At 43.5% G+C, this 25,974-nt stretch overlaps 1 protein-coding gene across 8 annotated transcripts in view; it reads right to left on the minus strand.

Annotated features, from left to right (window-relative positions):
- Positions 1-25,974, minus strand: part of LOC124039585 (LIM zinc-binding domain-containing Nebulette-like) — a 139,122-nt gene that overhangs the window by 2,653 nt on the left and 110,495 nt on the right. For 5 of the 8 annotated variants that reach the window (XM_046355714.1, XM_046355715.1, XM_046355712.1 and 2 more), the window contains 39 exons: positions 25,548-25,658; positions 25,255-25,365; positions 24,889-24,996; positions 23,799-23,909; positions 23,552-23,662; positions 23,305-23,415; positions 22,584-22,688; positions 22,104-22,214; positions 21,888-21,998; positions 21,463-21,570; positions 20,999-21,109; positions 20,731-20,841; positions 20,428-20,538; positions 19,890-20,000; positions 19,650-19,760; positions 19,443-19,553; positions 17,377-17,484; positions 17,005-17,115; positions 16,802-16,912; positions 15,685-15,795; positions 14,883-14,984; positions 10,644-10,742; positions 9,832-9,945; positions 7,136-7,240; positions 6,902-7,006; positions 6,438-6,545; positions 6,196-6,306; positions 5,776-5,889; positions 5,514-5,624; positions 3,578-3,682; positions 3,372-3,470; positions 3,175-3,279; positions 2,810-2,902; positions 2,112-2,201; positions 1,607-1,711; positions 875-1,052; positions 566-607; positions 361-453; positions 12-161 (listed from right to left, as the gene is read on the minus strand). In XM_046355714.1, the coding sequence (XP_046211670.1) occupies positions 12-161; positions 361-453; positions 566-607; positions 875-1,052; positions 1,607-1,711; positions 2,112-2,201; positions 2,810-2,902; positions 3,175-3,279; positions 3,372-3,470; positions 3,578-3,682; positions 5,514-5,624; positions 5,776-5,889; positions 6,196-6,306; positions 6,438-6,545; positions 6,902-7,006; positions 7,136-7,240; positions 9,832-9,945; positions 10,644-10,742; positions 14,883-14,984; positions 15,685-15,795; positions 16,802-16,912; positions 17,005-17,115; positions 17,377-17,484; positions 19,443-19,553; positions 19,650-19,760; positions 19,890-20,000; positions 20,428-20,538; positions 20,731-20,841; positions 20,999-21,109; positions 21,463-21,570; positions 21,888-21,998; positions 22,104-22,214; positions 22,584-22,688; positions 23,305-23,415; positions 23,552-23,662; positions 23,799-23,909; positions 24,889-24,996; positions 25,255-25,365; positions 25,548-25,658 (4,234 nt within the window). The remainder of the gene's footprint in view (positions 1-11; positions 162-360; positions 454-565; positions 608-874; positions 1,053-1,606; positions 1,712-2,111; positions 2,202-2,809; positions 2,903-3,174; positions 3,280-3,371; positions 3,471-3,577; positions 3,683-5,513; positions 5,625-5,775; positions 5,890-6,195; positions 6,307-6,437; positions 6,546-6,901; positions 7,007-7,135; positions 7,241-9,831; positions 9,946-10,643; positions 10,743-14,882; positions 14,985-15,684; positions 15,796-16,801; positions 16,913-17,004; positions 17,116-17,376; positions 17,485-19,442; positions 19,554-19,649; positions 19,761-19,889; positions 20,001-20,427; positions 20,539-20,730; positions 20,842-20,998; positions 21,110-21,462; positions 21,571-21,887; positions 21,999-22,103; positions 22,215-22,583; positions 22,689-23,304; positions 23,416-23,551; positions 23,663-23,798; positions 23,910-24,888; positions 24,997-25,254; positions 25,366-25,547; positions 25,659-25,974) is intronic. The other 3 variants (XM_046355713.1, XM_046355718.1, XM_046355719.1) reach the window with 3 other exon arrangements.

The raw sequence follows: 25,974 nt of genomic DNA on the forward strand, positions 1-25,974 counted from the left end.
GCTCTTACTACCTCTGTCCTGGGACTGCAGTGCGGAGCTGCTGCTGCAGACAGACAGGCTTTTGTCCCACAGGTCAGAGGCAGAGGCCAGTGAACTCACGGACTGGGCCTGCGAGTGCACCGACTGCTGAGACTGCTGCCGGGTGAGGCGGCTCGCACGCTCTGATGCACAGCCACAAGAGGGCGACAGAGACAGTAGGGAAAAACAACAGTGAGGAAAATAACAGAGCGAGGCAATGGAAAGAAAATAAACAGAGAACGTAAGGAGGAGGAAATTAATGTAGAAGAGATGAGTGGAGCAGGAGGAGGATACAGGAAAGTGTGGAGGGAGATGAAAGCATGTTGTAGGGTTTTGTAGTACCAGACAGTCTGTGGAGACTTTTAGACTGAATGTTATCCTCCACAGGGTCAAAGTCAAAGATTGAGCCTGGGTCCGTCCGCCACACCTTAAGGTCTTTGACAGGGGAAAGGTCAGGAAAAGGTCATTTAGACTTACAGAGAAAAGACAGGAAGACAACAGAAATCCACAGCTTAAGTCATGTAGATTACAGAGAGTAAACACATACAGTTTCGGGCCAGGTGAGTAGAGTCCAATGTGGAGCTTCCGTCTGCAGAGTGAGAAACTTGTCACAATGGATCTTTTCTGTTTCCACAAATGTAACGTGGACACATCTGGGCTTGGATCCTTGTTGTCACTCACACTAAACAACCCCTAATTGCTAGACACTAGACAGCAAATGTAATTGAAAAACCTTGTTCAAAGGACATCACAAATTCCCCGGACTCTTCAAAGATTAGATGAATTCATTTCCCTGACTTTAAGGTCAAATCCTTTTTGAGGACGTGTGGTGGCTGCCATTTTGTGTGCTGCTCACCTACGATGATGCCTCCAGGTCTCCTGTCCATCTCCACCACCTGTGGGTGCACTCCCTTGTAGGCTGCCTCGGTCATCATCAGCTTGTTCCGGTGGTGCATTCTCTCCATGCTTTGGTCCTCCATCACTGGGGTGCAGCCTCGGCCCCTAGTCCGCTCAAAGTCCTCGTGGTATTTCGCCTGGCAAAGCAAATATGGGGGGCTTAATGAGGGGAACATTATCGATGTGCATTAACACATTTGTGAAATCGTCTCACACCAGGCAAATCCTCTGTCAAACGCACAAAAACACATGTGCCGACACACACACACACACACACACACACACACACACACACACACACACACACACACACACACACACACACACACACACACACACACACACACACACACACACACACACACACACACACACACACACACACACACACACACACACACACACACAACCAGTGTGCATTTTGGTCAGACAGAAAAGGGTGCATTTTGGTCAGTATGCAAAAAAACTCCACACAAGTAACCATGTAAAAATATTTTTATTAGTAAAACACACACTCACAGACACGCTCACAAACACACGCTCATTAGGGCTCCATCATGAATGGTAACAGCCATGCTGTTAACTCTTTAGCTCTGTGGGTTAAAAGTGCAGCAGTCCCACCCGCAGTGTGCTTGACACGTGTTAACTCGCTCCATGGTCTACGCAACCGCCATGGTAACCTGAGCTCTACCATGGAGATATCGTTCTGGGACTTCCTGACACGCCTCAGTTCGGGCGTGTCCAACTCGTTGCAGGACCGGCCCTTCATTTCTTTCATCCCGCGCTGGTACTTCACCTGGAACACACAAAAGATAAGCATGGTCATCCTCACCAGCACACTCCCACCTGGGTTTTGTTGAATCTAAAATGTAGTGCCATTTCCACAACATAGGGCACTGCTTGCAGTCAGAGCCCACATACATGTTGCACAGGAGGTTACTGACCGATTTTAAGTGTGGCCCCACGGACCTCAGTGAAGACCTGATGCGGCCCACAGGCCAAAATGAGTTTGATGCCCCTGATATGAAAGCTCATCTGACCAGAATCAGTGGCACCTTAATCAGGGAGAACGGGTAATGACTGGAGTGGAATTTGTGGAATGGTTTGATGTCATTCCATTTGCTACGTTTCAGTCATTATTATGAGTCATCCTCCCCTGGAAGGTTGTCATTTCAGGTGCATCCTATGTGACTTGCCGAGCTGATGTTCTCCTGGTTCTGACGGACTCTCTCCAACTCTGGGGTGACTCCCACACTGGTGGCCTGCAGCTGCTTTTTATACTTCACCTGTGGTCACACGACATTCACACAACATTAAAACAACATTTACAAGTCAGAGTTTATCTGTCTCCACAACCAGAAAACCAGTTTGCAACCAGAATATTACATTATTATGACGTCCCATGCCAGATTTAGCCTCCTAGGTATCATTAGTGATTGGCAGCTGGGTGAAAACAGTGTCCCGGTTCAGTTGCCATGGCTCCAGAGGTCCTGGGCTGCCTAGCTGGGACCCTGTGTCCCTCCCTCCCGTCTGCTCTTCTCCCTCAATGGGGGATTGTTCAGCAGGGTCCACTAATGGCTGTAATGACTTAGACTGGACCAGGACAAGTGTGAAAGGCTGTCTGTGTCAGGCGGGACAGGACAGAGTTTTCCATCCAAAATAGTGTTCAATAACAAACCAAGGGCCTGCATCTTTTGAGGAGTTTAAATGTAATGCCAGGAGCAAATTCAATGGTAGGCATTGTATCAGTAACTAAATGGTTGTTCAGTGTGTCTTCCGTTTGTCCTTTTTAGTTTGCAGCAATGAAGCCGTAGAAAACCCAAACAAAACCAGATTAAACCAGTTTTCAAAACAAGCCCTTCCTGTGAGGTCAAAGGTCAGACAAGGTTCTCACAGAGCTGATGTTCTCCTGGTTCCTGCGGACCCTCTCTGTGTCAAGGGTTTCCATGACTGCCGTCCCGCTCCCCACCCCCTCTCTGTATTTCACCTGGACATGGAACAGAGCCGTCACACAATCTTACAGCGGCACTGTTAACTTGCTCACCGTACAAAGGTCATAAAAATAAGTCCCATCAACACTCATCATAATATTGAAAACCTTGTTAAAATAAGAATGTTCAGATCTAGATTCAGATCTAGGTTCAGATCTAGGCTCAAATCTAGGTTCAGATCTAACTTACAGCAACATACTGTAGTTCATAAGATCCAAGGCCTATATGTACAGTACATGGTTGTGTAGAACAAAGGATTACATCTTACATCACTGATTTTCTTTGTGTTCTCTCTGGCGAGGATGATTTCTGGCGTGTCGGTGACAGAAGACATCAGGCTTCTGTGCAGCTTTGAGTCCCAAGCGTACCGACACTGGAGGTTTAGAGCAAACGGGCAACTGTGTAGACAGATAATATTGCAAGTTATAAGTGTGTGTGTGTGTGTGTGTGTACTGTGTCCCTCACTGAGCTGATGTTTCTCTGGTTGTTCTTCACTCTCTCCATCTCGGGGGTGTCGAACCCATACGAACCCTTCAGCTTCTCTGCTTCATCCTTGTACTTCTTCTGCATAAAGCCGAGAGATTGACACTCCATTAAAGCACATGTCCCATTCATTGGTGCAACATAAAGGGCTATTCATGGTGGCATGCAGTACTGAGAGGTAGCCCTACCTGACTGTAGACATCTTTCATGTAGGCGGCGTGCAGTAGTTCTGGTGTGTCCGTCACCGTACCGTACGAGCTCTCCCTCAGCTGGGCTGTCTGCTTGTAGGAGGCCTGAAAATGTCAAACACAGACTAACACTTACAGTACACTAACAGACTTAGGTTAGCTTAGCAACAACAGGATATTAAAAGCATCATGCCAGTAACACTGGTTTTCGTTTCCTGTTGCATAACGTTTGCTACTGTGTGTCCCAATGAACATGATCAAGGTCTCAAATGAAGGTTTTGTTTTAGAGTGAAACTAAATAGTCACAATATAGTCTGTAAAATGAATGTTTTATGAGGTGGTTTCATAAGACAGCGATGCAGACCGACGATGCTTAGGCTCATCTGTAAGTGATGAAGGAAGACCATACGTTGTCTGTGTGCGTTGCGGTTATGTAATGGAGCCCTGAGGCTGGACGAGTCCATCTGCTGCCTGTTATTTTACCTGATTATAATGACTTGGGAGCTGATTAGTATTACTGTGGGCAGGTCTGTGAAAGAGAGCAGGTGTTCTCAGATGGAAAAAATTGCCACAAAGCAGATGTGATACTTTACTGCTGCGTCACATTTGAAATATTGAGAATTTAAAATACGACAAATGTGACTGGTTCCATTTCAGCCTCTAACCCTTTGGTCTCTCCTGTCTAGTTCAGAAGAGGCTGGTGGGAGCAGTTATAGGAGGGTGGGCTCATTGTAATGGTTGGAAAGGAATGAATTAACGTGGTTTCCATGTGTTTGATGCCATTCCATTTATAACATTCCAGCCATTACAATGTGCCCATCCTCCTATAACTCACCCCACCAGCCTCCTAAGGTCTACATATACCAAAGGCTTTGGATAGTTGTAAGCAATATGATGATGGCTCTACTTAGACAAATCAAAATCAAATCAAATTAATTTATATAGCCCTTCGTACATCAGCTGATATCTCAAAGTGCTGTACAGAAAGACTCCTATTAAGACTAAGCAGAGCTTCCACCATAAAGCTTTTACCTATGCAGACCAAAGTTGTAGGGGCTAGGTAGAGAAATGGAGGTGGGCCTAACTAGTGGTATGGGTTGGGCCCTACCTGGCTGGTTAACTAGTGGTATGGGTTGGGCCCTACCTGGCTGGTTAACTAGTGGTATGGGTTGGGCCCTACCTGGCTGATTAACTAGTGGTTTGGGTTGGGCCCTACCTGGCTGGTTAACTAGTGGTATGGGTTGGACCCTACCTGGCTGGTTAACTAGTGGTATGGGTTGGGCCCTACCTGGCTGGTTAACTAGTGGTATGGGTTGGGCCCTACCTGGCTGATTAACTAGTGGTTTGGGTTGGGCCCTACCTGGCTGGTTAACTAGTGGTTTGGGTTGGGCCCTACCTGGTTGGTTAACTAGTGGTTTGGGTTGGGCCCTACCTGGCTGGTTAACTAGTGGTATGGGTTGGGCCCTACCTGGCTGGTTAACTAGTGGTATGGGTTGGGCCCTACCTGGCTGGTTAACTAGTGGTATGGGTTGGGCCCTACCTGGCTGGTTAACTAGTGGTTTGGGTTGGGCCCTACCTGGCTGGTTAACTAGTGGTATGGGTTGGGCCCTACCTGGCTGGTTAACTAGTGGTTTGGGTTGGGCCCTACCTGGCTGATTAACTAGTGGTATGGGTTGGGCCCTACCTGGCTGGTTTACTAGTGGTTTGGGTTGGGCCCTACCTGGCTGGTTAACTAGTGGTTTGGGTTGGGCCCTACCTGGCTGGTTAACTAGTGGTTTGGGTTGGGCCCTACCTGGCTGATTAACTAGTGGTATGGGTTGGGCCCTACCTGGCTGGTTAACTAGTGGTATGGTTTGGGCCCTACCTGGCTGGTTAACTAGTGGTATGGGTTGGGCCCTACCTGGCTGGTTAACTAGTGGTTTGGGTTGGGCCCTACCTGGCTGGTTAACTCTGTGGCCTTCTTGGCCCTCTGCATCTCCAACACGTCACCACTGATCTCCATGCCTTTACCCATGATGTCATTCTCCAGGTCCTTGCGGTACTCTTTCTATAGGGACAGATTCAACACTGCTTAATTCTCACATAATGTAATGATGGTGTGATATTGTGCGTCACAAAAGTGAAGTGTGTGTGTGTGTAAATTCCAAGAAGTAAAAAAACAGTGAAAGTGAAAGATGAGCTTTGAAGCAAAACTGTACCTCATTGAGGATGTGGCTGGCGTTTTTAGCCCGTATCAGTTCTGGTGTGTCCTCCAATCCCAGCCCTGAGAGCCCCCTCCCCTTCACCTCCAGTCCTTCTCTCCTGTACTCCTTCTGTAGGCACCAGCCATAGAAATATCATTACTAGACTGGACATTCCCAATCAAGCAAATGTTTTTGAATTCTAACTGAATCTATGTGTAGATTCAAGCATTTCACTACACTCGCATTAACATCTGCTAACCATGTGTATGTGACAAATAAAATTTGATTTGATTTGATTTGATAGATGGTGCATTTCAGCAGATGGCAAAATGGACTCAGACCATAGACTTAAGACCACATTTGAAGTATAGAGACATGTGATTTTGAGATGAACAATCCCTTTAAAATATCATAGAGGGCTATGTTGGCACAGACCTCACTCAGGACGTTGCTGGCGTGGCGGGCAGTCAGGTATCCAGGGGTCAGGTCAACATCCACTAGGGCCTTGCCCCGGATGTGGTCATCATATTCCTTCCTGTACTCTCTCTGATGTCAGTGGGGGAAAAAAGGCATGCCATCACCCTTCTGTCATTACCACGCACGCACGCACGCACACACACACACACACACACTTTAGCATGTTACATCATTACAGTAAAGGCAGGTGTGTCACCCACCTCGCTTTGCATTTTCTGAGCCTCCTTGGACACTCTGTAAGACTGTGTGTCCACAAACTCCATCTGGGACTTGCCTTTGTTTCTCTCATACTCTTCCTTGTATTTCACCTGTTAGGGAAGCACATCCATTAAACCACAAGAGGCAGAAACATTGACGATCAATAACGTGTGTGGGAGTTATAATATACAGTATAATATATGTACCTTACAGTACAGGGAGTGCATACATTTGTTGTGTGTGTATGTGATTCCTGCAGGAGGTGAACCTACAACCTTGCTGCTAACGTCACCTTTATCCAACAGAGCCACACAGGCCAGTTGTCTTTAAAAAAAACATCCATGAGATCCACGCCGTTCCACCTCAGGCTCATTTAGATGTTTTGACCCTCAGCGTTGAAACATTTGTTTCAGTAAACCCCATGGTAGTATAGACCACAGCGTGAGGAGTCTCTTACTATACCCACCTGGCTGTGCAGTACCGCATTCTCCCTGTGGTGGAGCTGTTCTGCTGTGTCCAGTGCTGTATGGTAGTGTCCCTTAGACTGCTCGTACTTCTTCTTGTACTCTATCTGAATAGACAGAGGACAGGTGTTTGTTAGAGCAGGGCTGGATCAAAAGCCTGCACAGTGCATATTCGGCGGCTCTCTAGGAGGGTTACTAGACGTTCTGATCTGTATCAGGGAGAGGGAAACATTTACGTTGCTCTGCAGCTTGCTGGCGTGTAGAGCGTGTTTCAGCTGTAGTAGGTTGGGCAGGTCCATGGATCCCTCGATCACCTGGTTCTGGTTGATCTTATACTTCACCTGTAGAGAACAAACAAACACAGATAGAAATCTTCCTGAAATGAGTGTTGTCCTTCACATGCGGGGGGGTGCAAGGCATGGACGAGGAAGCAATGTGAGGATTCTGTGAGGTAAACAACAGAGGATTCACCTCACTCATCCCCACGGGAGTGGTACAACTGGCCTGGGGTCTATTCTCGTTTTAATTCGAGTCAACAAAAATGGCCCATTGTTTTTAGTGAGGATGCTTTCAATGTCAATTCACTTCCTGAATTGACTGAATTGAGATGACATTAACACCAACCCTGGTAAATACACAGGAAATCTGTTCTCAAATCCTAAGACGTCTGACATGGGAACTTTCATCCTCACAGCGCAGGCTACAGATTCTCATCCAAAGGGCCCTACTCTCTTTAGTTTCATCCAAACCCTCCATTTGCCTTTAAAAGGTTCCCATGGAAACTGCTAACACGGCAGCCTGAATTTTAGCTAAGTGCACGATGAAAGCAATCAAACATAGGAACCTCAATGGAACAAACCCAGGAGACTGGAGAGGAGCTGAGGGGGGTGTCCCATTGAGGTTCCATTTACAGGCAGTTTCTGAAGGGACATTGGACGAGTGTACTGTAATACCCAACTACTGAGCCGAGCACAGCTGAGCTGCCACATTCAGTAGCCAAACGTTGTTGAACGTTGCAGATAGAAATGCTACAAATAGAGCCGGTGTGATTCCTTATTCTACATGTCAGAGAGGCATGTAGAAAAACATGACTGTTCTACATAGTTATTTCTATCTGAAAGTTGCGTCCTGCTGAACATGCCCCAGGTTACGCATCCACCATAATGGCCAGAACTTTGTTGGAAAGGACAATGTGGGAAGAAAATCAGAGTCAGCACAGCACAGTTTGGGCCGGTGCAATAGTGTGAAAAGGGTATATAGTTGAAGTCGGAAGTTTACATACACTTAGATTGGAGTCTTTAAAACTCGTTTTCAACCACTCTACAAGTTTCTTGTTAACAAACTATAGTTTTGGCAAGTTGGTTAGGACATCTATTTCGTGCATGACACAAGCAAGTCATTTTTCCAACAATTGTTTACAGACAGATTATTTCACTTATAATTCACTGTATCACAATTCCATTGGATCAGAAGTTTACATACATTAAGTTGACTATGCCTATAAACAGCTTGGAAAATTCCAGAAAATTATGTCATGGCTTTAAAAGCTTCTGATAGGCTAATTGACAACAATTGAGTCAATTGAAGGTGTACCTGTGGATGTATTTCAAGGCCTACCTTCAAACTCAAACTTTGCTTGACATCATGGGAAAATCAAAATAAATCAGCCAAGACCTCAGAACAAAAATTGTAGACCTCTACAAGTCTGGGAGCAATTTCCAAATGCCTGAAGTTACCACGTTCATCTGTACAAACAATAGCACGCAAGTATAAACACCATGGGACCACGCAACCGTCATAACGCTCAGGAAGGAGCTTCTGTCTCCTAGAGATGAAAATAAGTTGGTGCAAAAAGTGCAAGTCAATCCCAGAACAACAGAAAATTACCTTGTGAAGATGCTGGAGGAAACAGGTACAAAAGTATCTATATCCACAGTAAGACAAGTCCTATATCGACATAACCTGAAAGGCCGCTCAGCAAGGAAGAAGCCACAGCTCCAAAACTGCCATAAAAAGCCAGACTATGGTTTGCAACTGCACATGGGGACAAAGATTGTACTTTTTGGAGAAATGTCCTCTGGTCTGATGAAATAAAAATAGAACTAAACGACCATCATTATGTTTGGAGGAAAAAGGGGGAGGCCTGCAAGCCGAAGAACACCATCCCAACCATGAAGCATGGTGGTGGCAGCATCATGTTGTGGGGGTGCTTTGCTGCAGGCGGGACTGGTGCACTTCCCAAAATAGATGGCCCCATGAGGGAGGAAAATTATGTGGATATATTGAAGCAACATCTCAAGACATCAGTCAGGAAGTTAAAGCTTGGTCGCAAATGGGTCTTCCAAATGGACAATGACCCCAAACATACTTCCAAAGTTGTGACAAAATAGCCTCATAAGGACAACAAAGTCAAGGTATTGGAGTGGCCATCACAAAGCCCTGACCCCAATCCCATAGAAACTTTGTAGACAGAACTGAAAAAGCATGTGCGAGCAAGGAGGCCTACAAACCTAACTCAGTTACACCAGCTCTGTCAGGAGAAATGGGCCAAAATTCACCCAACTTATTGTGGGAGGCTTGTGGAAGACTATCGGAAACGTTTGACCCAAGTTAAACAATTTAAAGGCAATGCTACCAAATACTAATTGAGTGTATGTAAACTTCTGACCCACTGGGAATGTGATGAAAGAAATAAAAGCTTAAATAAATCATTCTCTCTTCTATTATTCTGACATTTCACATTCTCAAAATAAAGTTGTGATCCTAACTGACCTAAGACAAGGAATTTTTACCAGGATTAAATGTCAGGAATTGTGAAAAACTGAGTTAAAATATATTTGGCTAAGGTGTATGTAAACTTCCAACTTCAACTGTAAGTGCACCACGTGACTGGGGTTTGTGTGGTGACGGACAGGGCGCGTTGGAGACCCACCTGGCTGGTGAGAGCGTGGGCAGCCTGTGTGTGTTTGAAGGACACACAGTTGCTGGGGTTGTACTGGGGCTTCTGACCCTTGAACTCCCTCTCAAACTTCTCCTTGTAGTGCACCTGATGTGTGTTATGTGTGTGTGTGTGTGTGTGTGTATGTGTGTGTGTGTGTGTGTGTGTGAGAGTGAGAGGGAGAGAGTGAGACAGAGATATGTGAGTACACACAGCGACAGCAGAAGTGATGAGGCACACACACCATTACCCCCTTATCCTCCCATCTTTATCCCCCTCAGCATTCCACCTCCCCCTCCTCCCCATTCAGCTCTCCGCCCAGCAGTCATGACAAAGCACATCTGTGGTGCTAAACCAGGGGACCCAGCAGGTCTGGGACCAGGCCAGGCATGAATGTCCTTTCATTAAACAGTGGCCGAAGGACAGAACACTAAAAACTGCATGGCCCCGTCTCAATAAAATGGTCTCCTTCCCTTGTCTCATTAACAATGGCAGAAGGGTATGTCAGAACAGTATCGAGATGCATGGTTGGAGACAAACTAATTCTCCAGTCAATGGTACAATACCTGGTTATAAAATGTAAAACAGTAGTACACACACGCACGCACGCACACACACACACACACACACGCACACACACACACACACACACACACACACACACACACACACACACACACACACACACACACACACACACACACACACACACACACACACACACACACACACACACACACACACACACACACACACACACACACACACACACACACACACACACACGGAATGTTTTATTATCTTACCAGGCTAGCGAGTTTGGAGGCCACTTTGGCATGCTCGATATCAGATCTTCCCAGGACATCATTGTAGATTTCATGCTTAGTTTTACTCCTATAGGACACCTGTGAGCCAGAGAAACCAGAGAAACAAGGGCAAGCAGAGACACACTATGAAAGGGCTAACTTTGCTATTCAGTATGTATTCTCTCCGTGTTATGTTCATGGGCTTCTCCCTAAATGAAACAGACTGTGTGTATGAGAGAGAGATCCCAGCTGGGGACCAGGACTGGGACTGTCGATGTGGTGGTAGAGCAGTGGAGGTGTTGAATATTTGATGAGTGCTGCTACCCACACACACTGCCTCACCCACACAGCACAAGCAAAGTTGTGTGCCCCACTGTAAATGAACTGCTTAATAAAGCCTTCATAAACCCTTCATAAGAACTATAAAGATGTTTCAGACATTATTCACAAGCAGTTATCACATGCTATATAAAGGGTGGCAATAGCGTTTATGGCAGAACACATGGTGTAAGGTCCTTTTATCACCATTATGTAGTCGGACTTTGCTTAGATATGAATCGTTAACATCTATCTAGTTCTGAATCTAAAGTGTGACCCTTGTCTAATCTTGGGACTAGAGTGAGGTAAATCAACACCATGTCCAACACCTTTTCATAAAAAAAATATAAAAAAATAAAAAATAGAATATATATACAGTTGAAGTCAGAAGTTTACATACACCTTAGCCAAATACATTTAAACTGAGTTTTTCACAATTCCTGACATTTAATCCGAGTAAAAATTCCTTGTCTAGGTCAGTTAGGATCACCACTTTTTTTTAAGAATGTGAAATGTCAGAATAATAGTAGAGATAATTATCTATTTCAGCTTTTATTTCTCTCATCACATTCCCAGTGGGTCAGAAGTTTACATACACCCAATTAATATTTGATAGCATTGCCTTGTTTAACTTGGGTCAAACGTTTTGGGTAGCCTTCCACAATAAATTGGGTGAATTTTGGCCCATTCCTCCTGACAGAGCTGGTGTAACTGAGTCAGGTGTGTAGGTCTCCTTGCTCACACACACTTTTTCAGTTTTGTCCACAAATGTTCTATAGGATTGAGGTCAGGGATTTGTGATGGCCACTCCAATACCTTGACTTTGCTGTACTTAAGCCATTTTGCCACAAATCTGGAAGTATGCTTGGGGTCATTGTCCATTTGGAAGACCCATTTGTGACCAAGCTCTAACTTCCTGACTGATGTCTTGAGATGTTGCTTCAATATATCCACATAATTTTCCTCCCTCATGATGCCATCTATTTTGTGAAGTGCACCAGTCCCTCCTCCAGCAAAGCACCCCCACCACATGATGCTGTCACCCCCCCCCCCCCGTGCTTCACGGGTTGGGATGGTGTTCTTCGGCTTGCAAGCCTCCACCTATTTTTGTTTCATCAGACCAGGGGACATTTCTCCAAAAAGTACGATCTCCGTCTTTGTGTAGTTGCAAACCGTAATCTGGCTTTTTTATGGCAGTTTTGGAGCAGTGGCGTCTTCCTTGCTGATCGGCCTTTCAGGTTATGTCAATATAGGACTCGTTTTACTGTGGATATAGATACTTTTGTACCCGTTTCCTCCAGCATCTTCACAAGGTCCTTTGCTGTTGTTCTGGGATTGATTTGTACTTTTTGCACAAAGTACGTTCATCTCTAGGAGACAGAGCGCGTCTCCTTCCTGAGCGGTATGACGGCCAAGAGGTCCCATGGTGTTTATACTTGCGTACTATTGTTTGTACAGATGAACGTGGTACTTTCAGGAATTTGGAAATTGCTCCCAAGGATGAACCAGACTTGTGGAGGTCTACAATCTTTGTTCTGGGGTCTCGGCTGATTTCCTTTGATTTTCCCATGATGTCAAGCAAAGAGGCACTGAGTTTGAAGGTAGGCCTTGAAATACATCCACAGGTACACCCCCAATTGACTCAAATTATGTCAATTAGCCTATCAGAAGCTTCTAAAGCAGGGGTGTCAAAGTCAAATGGACGGAGGGCCAAATAAAAAATTTAGCTACAAGCCGAGGGCCGGACTGTTCGGATGTTCATTGAAAATTTTTTAAATGACGCATATAGTCTAGTGAACCTAATTGAACCTACTGAAAACCTAACAAATATATTCCAATATGATCAGATAAATAAAGCAATATTTTCTTATGGCTCTGTCAGTAATCTTTAATTTTCAACACAAAAGACAAATTTCCTTTATATAAAAATCCCCATAACATGAACATTAAATGAAAGAAACCGGTATTCAAGGCACCATCAGTAGCCTATATTTTCTATTTTAGCAAAAGTGGGCTAAATTTACTTCAAAGAAAAAAACAATAATAGCAATTTTCTATCATCCACTCAACTTGGTTTTAAATGCCTTCACTGTACTGTACATATCAGAGATGACACGATCCCGACCCTGCAGCTGCAAGTTCATTGCATTCAGATGACTCGTAATGTCACACAGAAAAGCCATTTCACACAGAAACATTTCGTCTCGGAGTTGTGTTGTGTCTTTCCCTTTGCTGTCCAAGAACAGACAAATCTCCTCACGAAGCTCGAAACATCTTTGAAGCACCTTTCCCTGGCTTAGCCATCGCACCTCTGTGTGATAAGGCAAATCACCATGCTCCGTTTCTAACTCCGTCAGAAATGCCTTGAACTGGCGGTGATTCAAACCTTTGGCTCTGATAAAGTTAACTGTGCGCGTGATGATGCTCATTACATGCTCCATTTTCAAGGCTTTACCGCACAACGCTTCCTGGTGTATGATACAATGATAAGCTGTCAGCTCACCTGTCGCGTTTTCCTCTTGCATCTTTTCCCGTATCTTAGCCACCAGTCCGCTCCTGTGTCCACACATCGCAGGTGCTCCGTCGGTTGTCAAACCCACGAGTTTTTCCCAAGGCAGCTCCATCTCATTTACACATCTTGACACCTCTTCATACAAATCATGCCCCGTAGTTGTGCCATGCATAGGACGTAAAGCCAAAAACTCCTCTGTCACGCTTAGGCTGGAGTCCACTCCGCGGATGAAAATTGACAACTGGGCAATGTCAGAAATGTCGGTGCTCTCATCCACAGCCAAGGAATATGCAATGAAATCTTTTCCCTTTTTCACAAGCTGCTCTTTTAGATTGATGGACAACTGGTCTACTCTCTCGGCAATGGTGTTTCTGCTCAGACTCACATTTAAAAAGAGTTGCCTTTTTTCTGGGCAAACTTCGTCACAAACTTTAATCATGCAGTTTTTGATGAAATCCCCCTCCGTAAATGGCCGGGCTGATTTAGCGATCTCTTCTGCCAAAATAAAACTGGCCTTGACAGCAGCCTGGCCTTGTGATTTGGCTTTTTTGAACAGAGCCTGTCGAGATTTGAGGCCTCGTTTTAATTCCTCTGCCTTTTGTAGCCTTTGTTCCATGTCCATATTCTTGTTTTTGTCCGCGTGTTTCGTTTCATAATGTCGTCTCAGATTATACTCTTTCAGTACCGCCACACTTTCTCCGCACAGAAGACACACAGGTTTTCCAGCTACCTCCGTGAACAAATACTCCGACTCCCACCTTGTTTGAAACCCCCGGTTCTCAGTGTCCACCTTCCGTTTTGCCATTTTTGATGGGTATCTGAAAGTTAATTTTACTGTGATGCTGACAACTGCTGTGCCAATAAATATTGAAATGAAGCAGCCTACTGCTCGGTGCGTCACCGTTGCATTGTGGGAAATGTAGTATTGGTGCGTGTAAAAGATCTGCGGGCTGCCGGCTTGCTGCGGTCTGCGGGCCGGTTCTAATAATAAATCAAGATCATCCCAGGGGCCGTAAAAAACCTTCTCGCGGGCCGGATGTGGCCCGCGGGCCTTGACTCTGACATATGTGTTCTAAAGCCATGACATAATTTTCTGGAATTTTCCAAGCTGTTTAAAGGTACAGTGAACTTAATGTATGTAAACTTCTGACCCAATGGAATTGTGATACAGTGAATTGTAAGTGAAATAATCTGTCTGTAAACAATTGTTGGAAAAATTACCTGTGTCATGTACAAAGTAGATGTCCTAACCGACTTGCCAAAACTATAGTTTGTTTAACAAGAAATGTGTGGAGTGGTTGAAAAACAAGTTTGAATGACTCCAACCTAAGTGTATGTAAACTTCCGACTTCAACTGTATATATTATATTTGCTGTAAATGCACTTCGTTTGATTTGACATGAACTCACGTCGCTGGCCAATTCAGTGGCCTGTTTGGCGTTCAGGATATCAGGTCTGTCCGCCAACGTGGTGAAATTGTGGTGTTCCTGTTTTCCTGTCCTGTAGTTGACCTGAAGGCAGGGAGGAGGGAAGGAAGTGTTAGGATTATTTGCAGAGCGATTCATTTTTTGCATTTCAGGGGCATTCATTCAATCATCATCATTTGTGTACTGTAACATTCTGTGTCAAAATGCAATGTCTCCTCACTGGTTGATATTTCTGTAACAGAGAGATTAAGCCTAGTGATAGACATTAGAACGATCAATGGGAACGATCAGTCAGATCCTTTGGCCCACTTTTTCCTGGGTGATGTTGATGCATACTGACAACTCTCAAATGAGCAACGTGGCCAGAGGGCCCTCAGAATCCATAATGGGATATTGGCACACAAAAATCCCTGACCTCAACCAAGCATGCAGAATGTGGATAAAATCTGCATTTGTGTGCACTTCATTTTTCCATGGACTCATATCCACGTTGACTAAATCTTCAGACAAATGTATTTTATACAGCACAAGTGACAACAACTAGCTAGCCTAAACCAGAACATTTCCCATGATTGTAGCTTGTGTGACCTACAGCAATATAATAGTTACCGCTGCTGCCCTAGAGTACATGTAACCAGGTTCAAATCTGGCCAATCCCTTCTAACAAACCCTCCTCCTTACTGTCCTGTCTCTCTTATTCACTATTTCTCCCTTCATTATAAGCCTCCCTTCATTATAAACATAAAACAGTTTGTATCAGGGGAAATGCATTGTGGGTAATTACTTCGCTCTGCTGTTTGTTGACTTCCATAGCGTGGGAGACCTCTGGTAAGGTCTCCATGGTGGTGTAAGTGGACTGGCCTTTCTCCGCGTTGTACTTCTCCTTGTACAGTTTCTGGAGAGAACGACAGACCAGAGAGAAGGGCCAGAAAACCATTACTTATTCAACGTGCTGATTACATGAGACCCTGGAATGGATACATCACCCACACACAGTACACAAGATTCCCATCTAAGCGTTAATCATTTAGCAGGAGGGTGAACGTTAACAATATGCAGCTAAAGAATAACCACTCGTTATCCAGGTATGATACCTCTGGTATGAACCGGTCACAGGGCACTGAGAGGCGACGGCCGCCAGTGTTATAGCTCTTTGGGAAATGGAGTGATGGAAGAATAGATCAAGTGGGTTGTGTAGAAATACAAATCTGAGTAATACACTAAGCATATGTTGATCACCTCAAACCTCTGATCGGTGTTAGGGAGAGAGATACAGACAGAGACAGAGAGCGGACTGAGAGACAGAGACATAGAGTGGACTGAGCCAGACCGAGACTGGGACAGAGAGAGACTGAGCCAGAGACTGAGCCAATCAGAGAGAAACAGAGAGAAACAGAGACAGACAGTGGACTGAGACAGAGAGTGAGACAGAGAAAGACTGAGCCAATGAGAGAGAGACAGAGAGACAGAGCCAGACTGAGCCAGACTGAGCCAGACAGAGAGAGACAGAGACAGACTGAGCCCGACAGAGAGTGGACTGAGACAGACAGAGGAGGTGTGTCTGGGTCAGTGGGTCTGCCTGCAGAACAGTAGACATCACAGCTGTTCCCCTCAGCCTCACGCCTGGTTGGGCACCTTGATACCCACTCCCTTGTCCAATCCATTGGCACTGAAGAGTATTAGGGGTAAGGGATTGGTTGGGCTGTGTGTTCCACTCAAATTACAGGGCATTCCACCTGGACTTCTGTATGAGCACTGATCCAGCACATAGTTATGCTATCCTCCTTTAGCAGGTGTCTCAGACTTGATGATATTCAGGTATATCATAGCATCAAGCTGGACACAAAAAAAACAGACAGAAACATGGACTACAGCTGTGGACCAGATACTGGCATGCTTACATCACTCTGGTGCTTTGCCACTTCTTTAGCAAATGCAGTCTCAATGGTCTGGGGCATCTGTGAGTACAGACTGTGGCCTGTGTCCTTCCTACCCTCTTCTTTGTAGCTTTTCTGAAACAAGAAGGGAACCTCATGGCACATACTGTTTGACAATATGTATTATAAACAACGCACCCACCCACCCACCCATCCACCCAGTATACCTGGCTGTAGAGCTGTGAGAGCTCTTTGGCATGCTGGATCTCACTGGTCTGGGGCATGAGGGAGTACAGAGAGTTGCCCATCTCCTTTTTCCCAGCTTCTTTGTATTTCCTCTGAAAACAACAACAACATTGTGAACTCTTCATGGCTCTGATGATCCTTCCTTTCAACTCCACCAAGAATCCATCTAGAATCAATCAGCTTGAGAAAAAACTCAGCATAGAAGCAACAACTGGAATATTTGAGCTATTTGATGCTGGCTGCAGTAGTTGATATGGTAAGTCTATGACTAATATAGAGCCATTCTGCAAGAGTGTGATTGAAGCTGCTGGTTTGTCATCACACAGTTAGTAGAACAACACTGTGAGCCGCACCTGAGACATTTCTTGAGACATTTCTTTAGCAAACTTAGTCTCCATGGTTTCAGGCAGTAGTGCGTACAAGCAATTGGAATGTTCCAGGGTGTCACTTTTGTAATTTTGCTGAAAATCAAAAAGGATACCCCCCCAAAACCCAACCAGAATGTTTGAAAAATATATACCATTCTATGTACACTTGAAGTCGGAAGTTTACATACACCTTAGCCAAATTCATTTAAACTCAGTTTTTCACAATTCCTGACATTTAATCAGAGTAAAAATTCCCTTTCTTAGGTCAGTTAGGATCAACAGTTTATTTTAAGAATGAGAAATGTTAGAATAATAGTAGAGAGAATTATTTATTTTCAGGATTATTTCTTTCATCACATTCCCAGTGGGTCAGAAGTTAACATACACTCAATTAGTATTTGGTAGCATTGCCTTTTAATTGTTTAACTTGGGTCAAATGTTTCAGGTAGCCTTCCACAAGCTTCCCACAATAAGTTGGGTGAATTTTGTCCCATTCCACCTGACAGAGCTGGTGTAACTGAGTCAGGTTTGTAGGTCTCCTTGCTCGCACACGCTTTTTCAGTTCTGCCCGCAAATTTTCTATGGGGTTGAGGTCAGATCTTTGTGATGGCTACTCCAATACCTTGACTTTGTTGTCCTTAAGCCATAACTTTGGAAATATGCTTGGGGTCATTGTCCATTTGGAAGACCCATTTGCGACCAAGCTTTAACTTCCTGACTGATGTCTTGAGCGGTTACTTCACTATATCCACATCATTTTCCTGCCTCATGTTGTCATCTATTTTGTGAAGTTCACCAGTCCCTCCTGCAGCAAAGCACCCTGACAACATGATGCTGCCACCCCTGTACTTCACTGTTGGGATGGTGTTCTTCGGCTTGCAAGCCTCCCCCTTTTTCCTCCAAACATAACAATGGTTATTATGGCCAAACAGTTCTATTTTTCTTACATCAGACCAGAGGACATTTCTCCAAAAAATATGATCTTTGTCCCCATGTGCAGTTGTAAACCGTAGTCTGGCTTTTTATTGGCGGTTTTGGGGCAGTGGCTTCTTCCTTGCTAAGCTGCCTTTCAGGTTATGTCAATATAGGACTCGTTTTTACTGTGGATATAGATACTTTTGTACCTGCTTCCTCCAGCATCTTCACAAGGTCCTTTGCTGCTGTTCTGGGATTGACTTGCACTATTCGCACCAAAGTACGTTCATCTCTAGGAGACTGAATGCTTCTCCTTCCTAAGCGGTATAATGACTGCGTGGTCCCATGGTGTTTATACTTGCATACTATTGTTTGTACAGATGAACGTGGTACCTACAAGCATTTGGAAATTGCTCCCAAGGATGAACCAGACTTGTGGAGGTCTACAATTGTTGTTCTGAGGTCTTGGCTGATTTCTTTTGATTTTCCTATGATGTCAAGCAAAGAGACACTGAGTTTGAAGGTAGGCTTTGAAATACATCCACAGGTACACCTCCAATTGACTCAAATTAGGTCAATTAGCCTATCAGAAGCTTCTAAAGCCATGACATCATTTTCTGGAATTTTCCAAGCTGTTTAAAGGCACAGTCAACTTAGTGTATGTAAACTTCTGACACACTGGCATTGCGATACAGTGAATTATAAGTGAAATAATAATAATAGTCTGTAAACAATAGTTGGAAAAATGACTTGTGTCATGCACAAAGTAGATGTCTTAACCGACTTGCCAAAACTATAGTTTGTTAACAAGAAATTTGTGGAGTGGTTGAAAAACAAGTTTTAATGACGCCAAGCTAAGTGTATGTAAAATTCCGACTTCAACTGTATATATTTTTCAAGAACACATACATTCAAATTTACAGTACATATGATCTGAAAATGCATATATTACACAGCATATATTTTCTTCAGAAAATGTTTTGTAAAATATATTATGTGTATATATTTTCACACAAATAGAAATATAGAGTACATTTGATTTTTAAATGCATGTACAAAACGTATACGGCATACACTCAACTTATACGGCATACACAGAATAAAGACATATTGACACACGTGCGCGCCTAGTTTACCTCGCTCTGCATTTCTGAAATCTGTTTGGCAAACTCTATCTCCTTTGTCCCCGGCAGCTGGGAGAAAATGCTGCTGGATATCTCCTGTTTCCCTTTCTGTTTGTATTTATTCTGAAAGACACAACAAGTTCACATCAAAACTGCCATTTTTCAGTCCATCCGTATCAGTCCATTATCATAGCCTGTAACATCCATCCATCCACCCACCTCACTCTGCAGTTCTGTCACTGTTTTAGCAAACTGAATCTCAATGGTTTCTGGAAGCTGAGAGTACAGGCAGGTCAAACTCTCCTTTTTACCGCCTTCTTTGTACTTATTCTGGAGAAGAAGAGGTGTGTGTATGCTTCAATTTCAATGAAAAATGATTAAGAAATGCTGTTTTATTGGGAATGCTAATTCCGTACAACTGAGGACACCTGAGACTGATAACATTGTTGACTTCTCTACCTCACTCTGTAACAGAGAAGCCTCTTTTGCGTGCTGGGTCTCCATAGTCTCTGGTAACAGGGCGTAGAGACAACCGGAGGCCTCTTTCTTCCCTGCTTCCTTATATTTAGTCTGCGACGCAATGAAAACATTCATGTTATTTCTGAATTTCCTTGTCAGCACACTAACTGTTATCAAATAGAGATGATATCTACCATATCTATACTATTTATCAGCTGTGTTTTCCAACTCCGGTCCTCCAGTACCCCAACAGCACACATTTTTGTTGTAACCCCAGACAACTCACCTGATTCACCTAATTGAAGGTTTGATGAGTAGTTGACAAGTTGAATCAGGTGTGCTTGTCCTGTGCTACAACAAAAAATGTGTACTGTTGGGGTTACTGGAGGCCTGGAGTTGGTAAATACTGCCATACAGTGCAGTCATTGGAACTTGCCGGAACATAACTTTTGTCTGTAATTATTATTGTTCAGTATACTTGAGACAGTCACTAAATAGAAAGGAAGTGGCAAAACAATCAAGAGCGTCCAAGTCTAACCTCACTCTGAAGTTCAGTCACAGCCTTCACAAACTGGGTCTGTTTGGTCTCTGGTAGTTGAGAGTAAATGCAGGTAGAGATACTCTTCTTACCTTCCTCTTTGTACTTGTTCTAGGACACCAATGGGAAGAAAGCAAGAATTGGACTCAGTTTGACTTTTGGATCTAGACACTGGGGATCTGCAGAGTGCTGTTAGTCAGGTGTTATTGGGGGGTGACTTAGAAATCATTAATAATATAATCAATAATAAAAACGTTCACTGTCACTAGTGTTAAGCCCAAGCTTTGTCTGTTTGTTCTTTACCTCGCTCTGTAGGTCAGAGACTTTGGCAGCAAACTGGGTCTCTGTAGTCTGGGGGAGCTGAGAGTACAGACTACTGGACTGGGTCAGTTTCACATTCTCCTTGTACTTGTTCTGGAAAGACAACAAATTGGAGCCCTCATTAAGCCCTAGGACGATATCTTCACTTAGCACAGCATTTATTTCAAAATGAGTAAGTACGGTTAAAAACACCGCCTTTATGTGTATCTTAGAACTGGTGGAATAAAGTATGAGGCAAATAGACCTTTACCTCACTCTGTAGCTGGGAAGCCTCTTTGGCGTGCTGGGTCTCCAAAGTCTCTGGTAAGGTGGAGTAGAGAGAAGTGGAGGCCTCTTTCTTCCCTGCCTCCTTGTATTTAGACTAGAAGACAAAATACGACATGATATTATCCCACATAATAGGTAATGAGTAATTTCTTATATCAACATTGGCATACAACTTATGAATTACAATGTGCTGAATAAAATGTTCCCTCTTTTCATTGACTTGCTAAATGCACCTCCCGGAATAAACATTGTCACTGTATCTTATCACCGTCTCTTTCACCACTTAAGAAGAGAGCATGGAGAGACATGCTTATCAATAAGGCAGGTTGTCTACGTCTATTTAAGAGAGGAGATAGAGGAGGCATCTGCTGTGATACCACGCAGGAGTGTGATGGAAGCTGCTGGTATGTCATCACACAGTTAGTAGAAAAACACTGTGAGCCGCACCTGAGACATTTCTTGAGACATTTCTTTAGCAAACTTGGTCCCCATGGTTTCAGGCAGTAGTGCGTACAAGCAATTGGACAGTTCCCGGGTGTCACTTTTGTAATTTTGCTGAAAGGTACAGAAAGTGTTGACAAAAATGAATAAAGTATTTTTTGTCAGGATTGAAAATCAAGATGAAACTGTTTCAGTTGGTAATGAGTGAATGCAAGGAGACACAAACAAATGATTCCTATAGTAACATGATCAAAATGAAGAACTACATGCACACACATTTGTTCTTTGTGAGTGTTTCAGCTAGACATTAGAAGGAATGTTTTACAACACATAACTTTTCTGGAACAGGCATAGATAGACATTCTACAGTGACTAATCAAAATGAAACTGTAAAGTCATCTGAGCAACAACAACAACAAAGAAAACTTTACCTCACTTCGGAATTCTGATTGCTGCTTGGCAAATTGTGTGTCCGCTGTTTCTGGCAGCAAGGAATACAGGCTGTTGGAAAGCTTCTGTTTACCCTCCTCTTTGTATTTCACCTGAAAAACACGTCTCTTTGATTTCTGTGGATCCAGGTAATGTGTCTTTTAAGTGGATGTTTTTGCAAAAAGGCTTGTTGACATACGTTTTTCATGATGCCTTACCTCACTATAAATATCACGGTGCTCTTTGGCTAGTTGGGTCTCTGTCGTTTCTGGAAGCAGGGAGTACAGAGAACTGGAGGACCCCTTTGTGCCACCTTGCTTGTATTTCAGCTAGAGAAGGAAAAACAACGTCTATGGTGATCATGATGATTACGATCAGAAAACATATTTATTCTGAGGGATACTAGAGGATCTGAATTGATGAATATATCTATATGAGGCATAACGTCTTAATGTATGGAATACTGTATCAGTGTAATAAACTATACAAATCAAATCAAATCCAATTGATTTATATAGCCCTTCGTACATCAGCTGATATCTCAAAGTGCTGTACAGAAACCCAGCCTAAAACCCCAAACAGCAAGCAATGCAGGTGTAGAAGCATTCCTTAACCATACTTGTACACTACATATGAAAGTATACTGTATATAAGTGTACATGTGACGGTAGGTGTGTAAAAGTACACTGTTAATCTACCTCACTCTGTAGCAGAGAGACCTCTTTGGCGTGCTGGGTCTCCAAAGTCTCTGGTAAGGTGGCATAGAGAGATATTTGCTTCTTTACTGCCTCTCTATACTTTTTCTAAAACACAAAGTTATGTTTTTTTAGTTTCCAAGGTCTGCTACATCTTTACGTGCTTCCTAAAAGTTTCCCACTCAAATCTTGAAAAAGTCGGTTACATTTTACGTAGACCATCCGTCATGACATAACAGACCATCCGTCATGACATAACAGACCATCCGTCATGACATAACAGACCATCCGTCATGACATAACAGACCATCCGTCATGACATAACAGACCATCCGTCATGACATAACAGACCATCCGTCATGACATAACAGACCATCCGTCATGACATAACAGACCATCCGTCATGACATAACAGACCATCCGTCATGACATAACAGACCATCCGTCATGACATAACAGATGTCTTAAACAATCATGACAGTTGATGTCAGTTTATTAAAACGTACTTTACACTGTCATTACTCAATACATTTGTTTGCTACGCCATTTAGCTGGTATAAACATCGTTGGTGTCACAACAGTGTAAAATCAGTTGCCATAATCTGACACCAGCTGTCACGACTGTATTAATAATCTGTTGGGCAACATAAAACATGACACTGTTGTTTCGCCCATGATGAAGGGTTCAAGTAGTGTCACCAAAGTCTGTTATCTAAAGTCTTACCTCACTCTGGAGTTGAGAAACGGCTTTCAAAAACTGCGTCTCCTTGGTCTCTGCTAGTTGAGAATAAACGCTTGTCGAAAGACTCCTTTTCCCATCTTCTTTATACTTGTTCTGGTGGACATAAAAAAAAGCATTACACTTGTTCCTTTAGATGATGTAACCAAATGATGACATGGATTGCATTGGTGCAAATAAGCTTAGTAGACAGAATCACAGTAAGATGATTTGAAGTGTTCTAGCTAGCTACCTCACTTTGGAGCTCTGTAAGCTCTCGGGCAAACTGGATCTCTATTGTGTCAGGAAGTTGAGAATACAAGGAAGTTGACATGTCCTTTTTGCCTCCCTCTTTATAGTTATTCTGTCAAAAAAAAGAAGTACTGAATGTTGTAAAAGCTCATTATCAGCCAGAAAAAGGCATGATGCAAAAAAGCACAGGTAGCATATAAAGCACTCGAATACAGACCCCATGAATTATGTGTGTGTGTGTGACTCACCTGGCTCTGTAGCTGGGAGGCCTCTTTGGCGTGCTGGGTCTCCAAAGTCTCTGGTAAGGTGGAGTAGAGAGAAGTGGAGGCCTGCTGCTTGCCTGCCTCCTTGTACTTGGCCTGCCGCCCACACACACACACATTCATTTGGAAATCTCAGTTCTAGAGTCAGTGGCAATTATTGACTGTCATTGAATGTCATTGGTGGTTGTTATCAGTTCCATACACATGGGCCTCGACTGTCCATCCTCCCTCTAAGTGTCTCCTCTTATCTCTCGACCTGCCTGTCTTTAAACTGACCCCCACAGCCCAAGCCAATACCCTACCACCAACCTGCCTGTCTTTAAACAGACCCCACAGCCCAAGCCAATACCCTACCACCAACCTGCCTGTCTTTAAACAGACCCCACAGCCCAAGCCAATACCCTACCACCAACCTGCCTGTCTTTAAACAGACCCCACAGCCCAAGCCAATACCCTACCACCAACCTGCCTGTCTTTAAACAGACCCCACAGCCCAAGCCAATACCCTACCACCAACCTGCCTGTCTTTAAACAGACCCCACAGCCCAAGCCAATACCCTACCACCAACCTGCCTGTCTTTAAACAGACCCCACAGCCCAAGCCAATACCCTACCACCAACCTGCCTGTCTTTAAACAGACCCCACAGCCCAAGCCAATACCCTACCACCAAAATAGACCGTTCAACTTAGTCTCTGTTTAAAGTCTATGTTAAGGTCATCATTTATGGCTATATTTCTTCCCCTATCCAAACTTCACCGTGACATTCTAATAGTCTACAACTCCTTTATTAACTGTTTGCAATGCAGTAGTTTTGACTTAGCTACAACCAGCACAGTAAAGGCTTTCAGAAGAAATCAAGAAGAGGAATAATTCCACACACAAGCTGCAAGTCACAAGCTACCCAATCAAATCTAAAAGGTACGTTTTTATATATATATTTATTTTACCAAGATGGAGCAAGCTATTACTGTTGGCCATGAAAAGCAAACGACATTTCAGGACAACAGCTTAGTTTGTGTGAGTGGAGTTGCTTTTTTTTATCACACATTTTAAAACAACTCTGTGAGCCCCACCTGAGACATTTCTTGAGTCATTTCTTTTGCGAACTTGGTCTCCATGGTTTCAGGCAGCAGTGCGTACAAGGTATCGGGCAGTTCCTCAAAGTATCTTTTGTACTTTAACTGGAAAAGTACAAAACATATCCCCAAAGGTTTAAGAGCAAGTCATTTTTGGTTTTGAGAAATTGAAAGGTTGACATGGAAATACATGAAAGAAATGACTAAATAATTTCAGAATAGTAACTTTTTTTGTGACATTTGTAAAGAGAGGAAACAAATTCACAAGAACCTGACAACAACACACGCATAACATATTTTTGCAAACGAGAATAAACCAGAAATAGTCAAATAGTTGATTTAGTGGTAAAACAGATGCTGTACCTCACTCTGTATTTCTGACATCTGTTTGGCAAACTGAGTGTCTGCTGTTTCCGGGAGTAGAGAATAAAGGCTTGAGGAAATGCCTTCTTTACTCTCCTTTTTATACTTCACCTAGAACGAAGTCATAATGCATGTTTCATGTCCCTATTTCAATAGGCACATACGAAAACTCTATTTAAATGCTTCTGTCTAATCAATACATTTAATTGTTGATCAGTAAAATGGAGGACATGAGAGGAGGCAGAATCCACAGTATTTGACTGTAGTGTTGGCATGACTATACTATTTTGTACCTCGCTCAGCATTTCAGAGTGCTCTTTGGCTAAATGAGTCTCTGCCGTCTCGGGGAGAACAGAGTAAAGAGAAGTGGACATCTCCCTTTTCCCGGCATCCTTGTATTTGAGCTGGAATAGAGGAAGCAAAATCGTTGATGTAACATTTCTAGCTACAACACAATATTGAATTACCAGAATTTAAATGTAATTAAACCTCAATTTTAACTTTCTTAGTCATTAGAAAAAGTGTGGGACTAAAAATGGGGAATCCTAACATCTACTGAAGTCAAATTTGCACTTAGTCTCCCACTGATGGGTTAGCTGACAACACCATGAAAATGATGCACACGCTTTAAATGGGGCAGAAGTTCATATGTTGTGGTGATTCTGGATGATCAGATACCGTGGGGCAAAAAAGTCTTTAGTCAGCCACCAATTGTGCAAG

The sequence above is a fragment of the Oncorhynchus gorbuscha genome, linkage group LG07 (genome assembly GCF_021184085.1).
Source record: "Oncorhynchus gorbuscha isolate QuinsamMale2020 ecotype Even-year linkage group LG07, OgorEven_v1.0, whole genome shotgun sequence".
Lineage (NCBI taxonomy): Eukaryota > Metazoa > Chordata > Actinopteri > Salmoniformes > Salmonidae > Oncorhynchus > Oncorhynchus gorbuscha.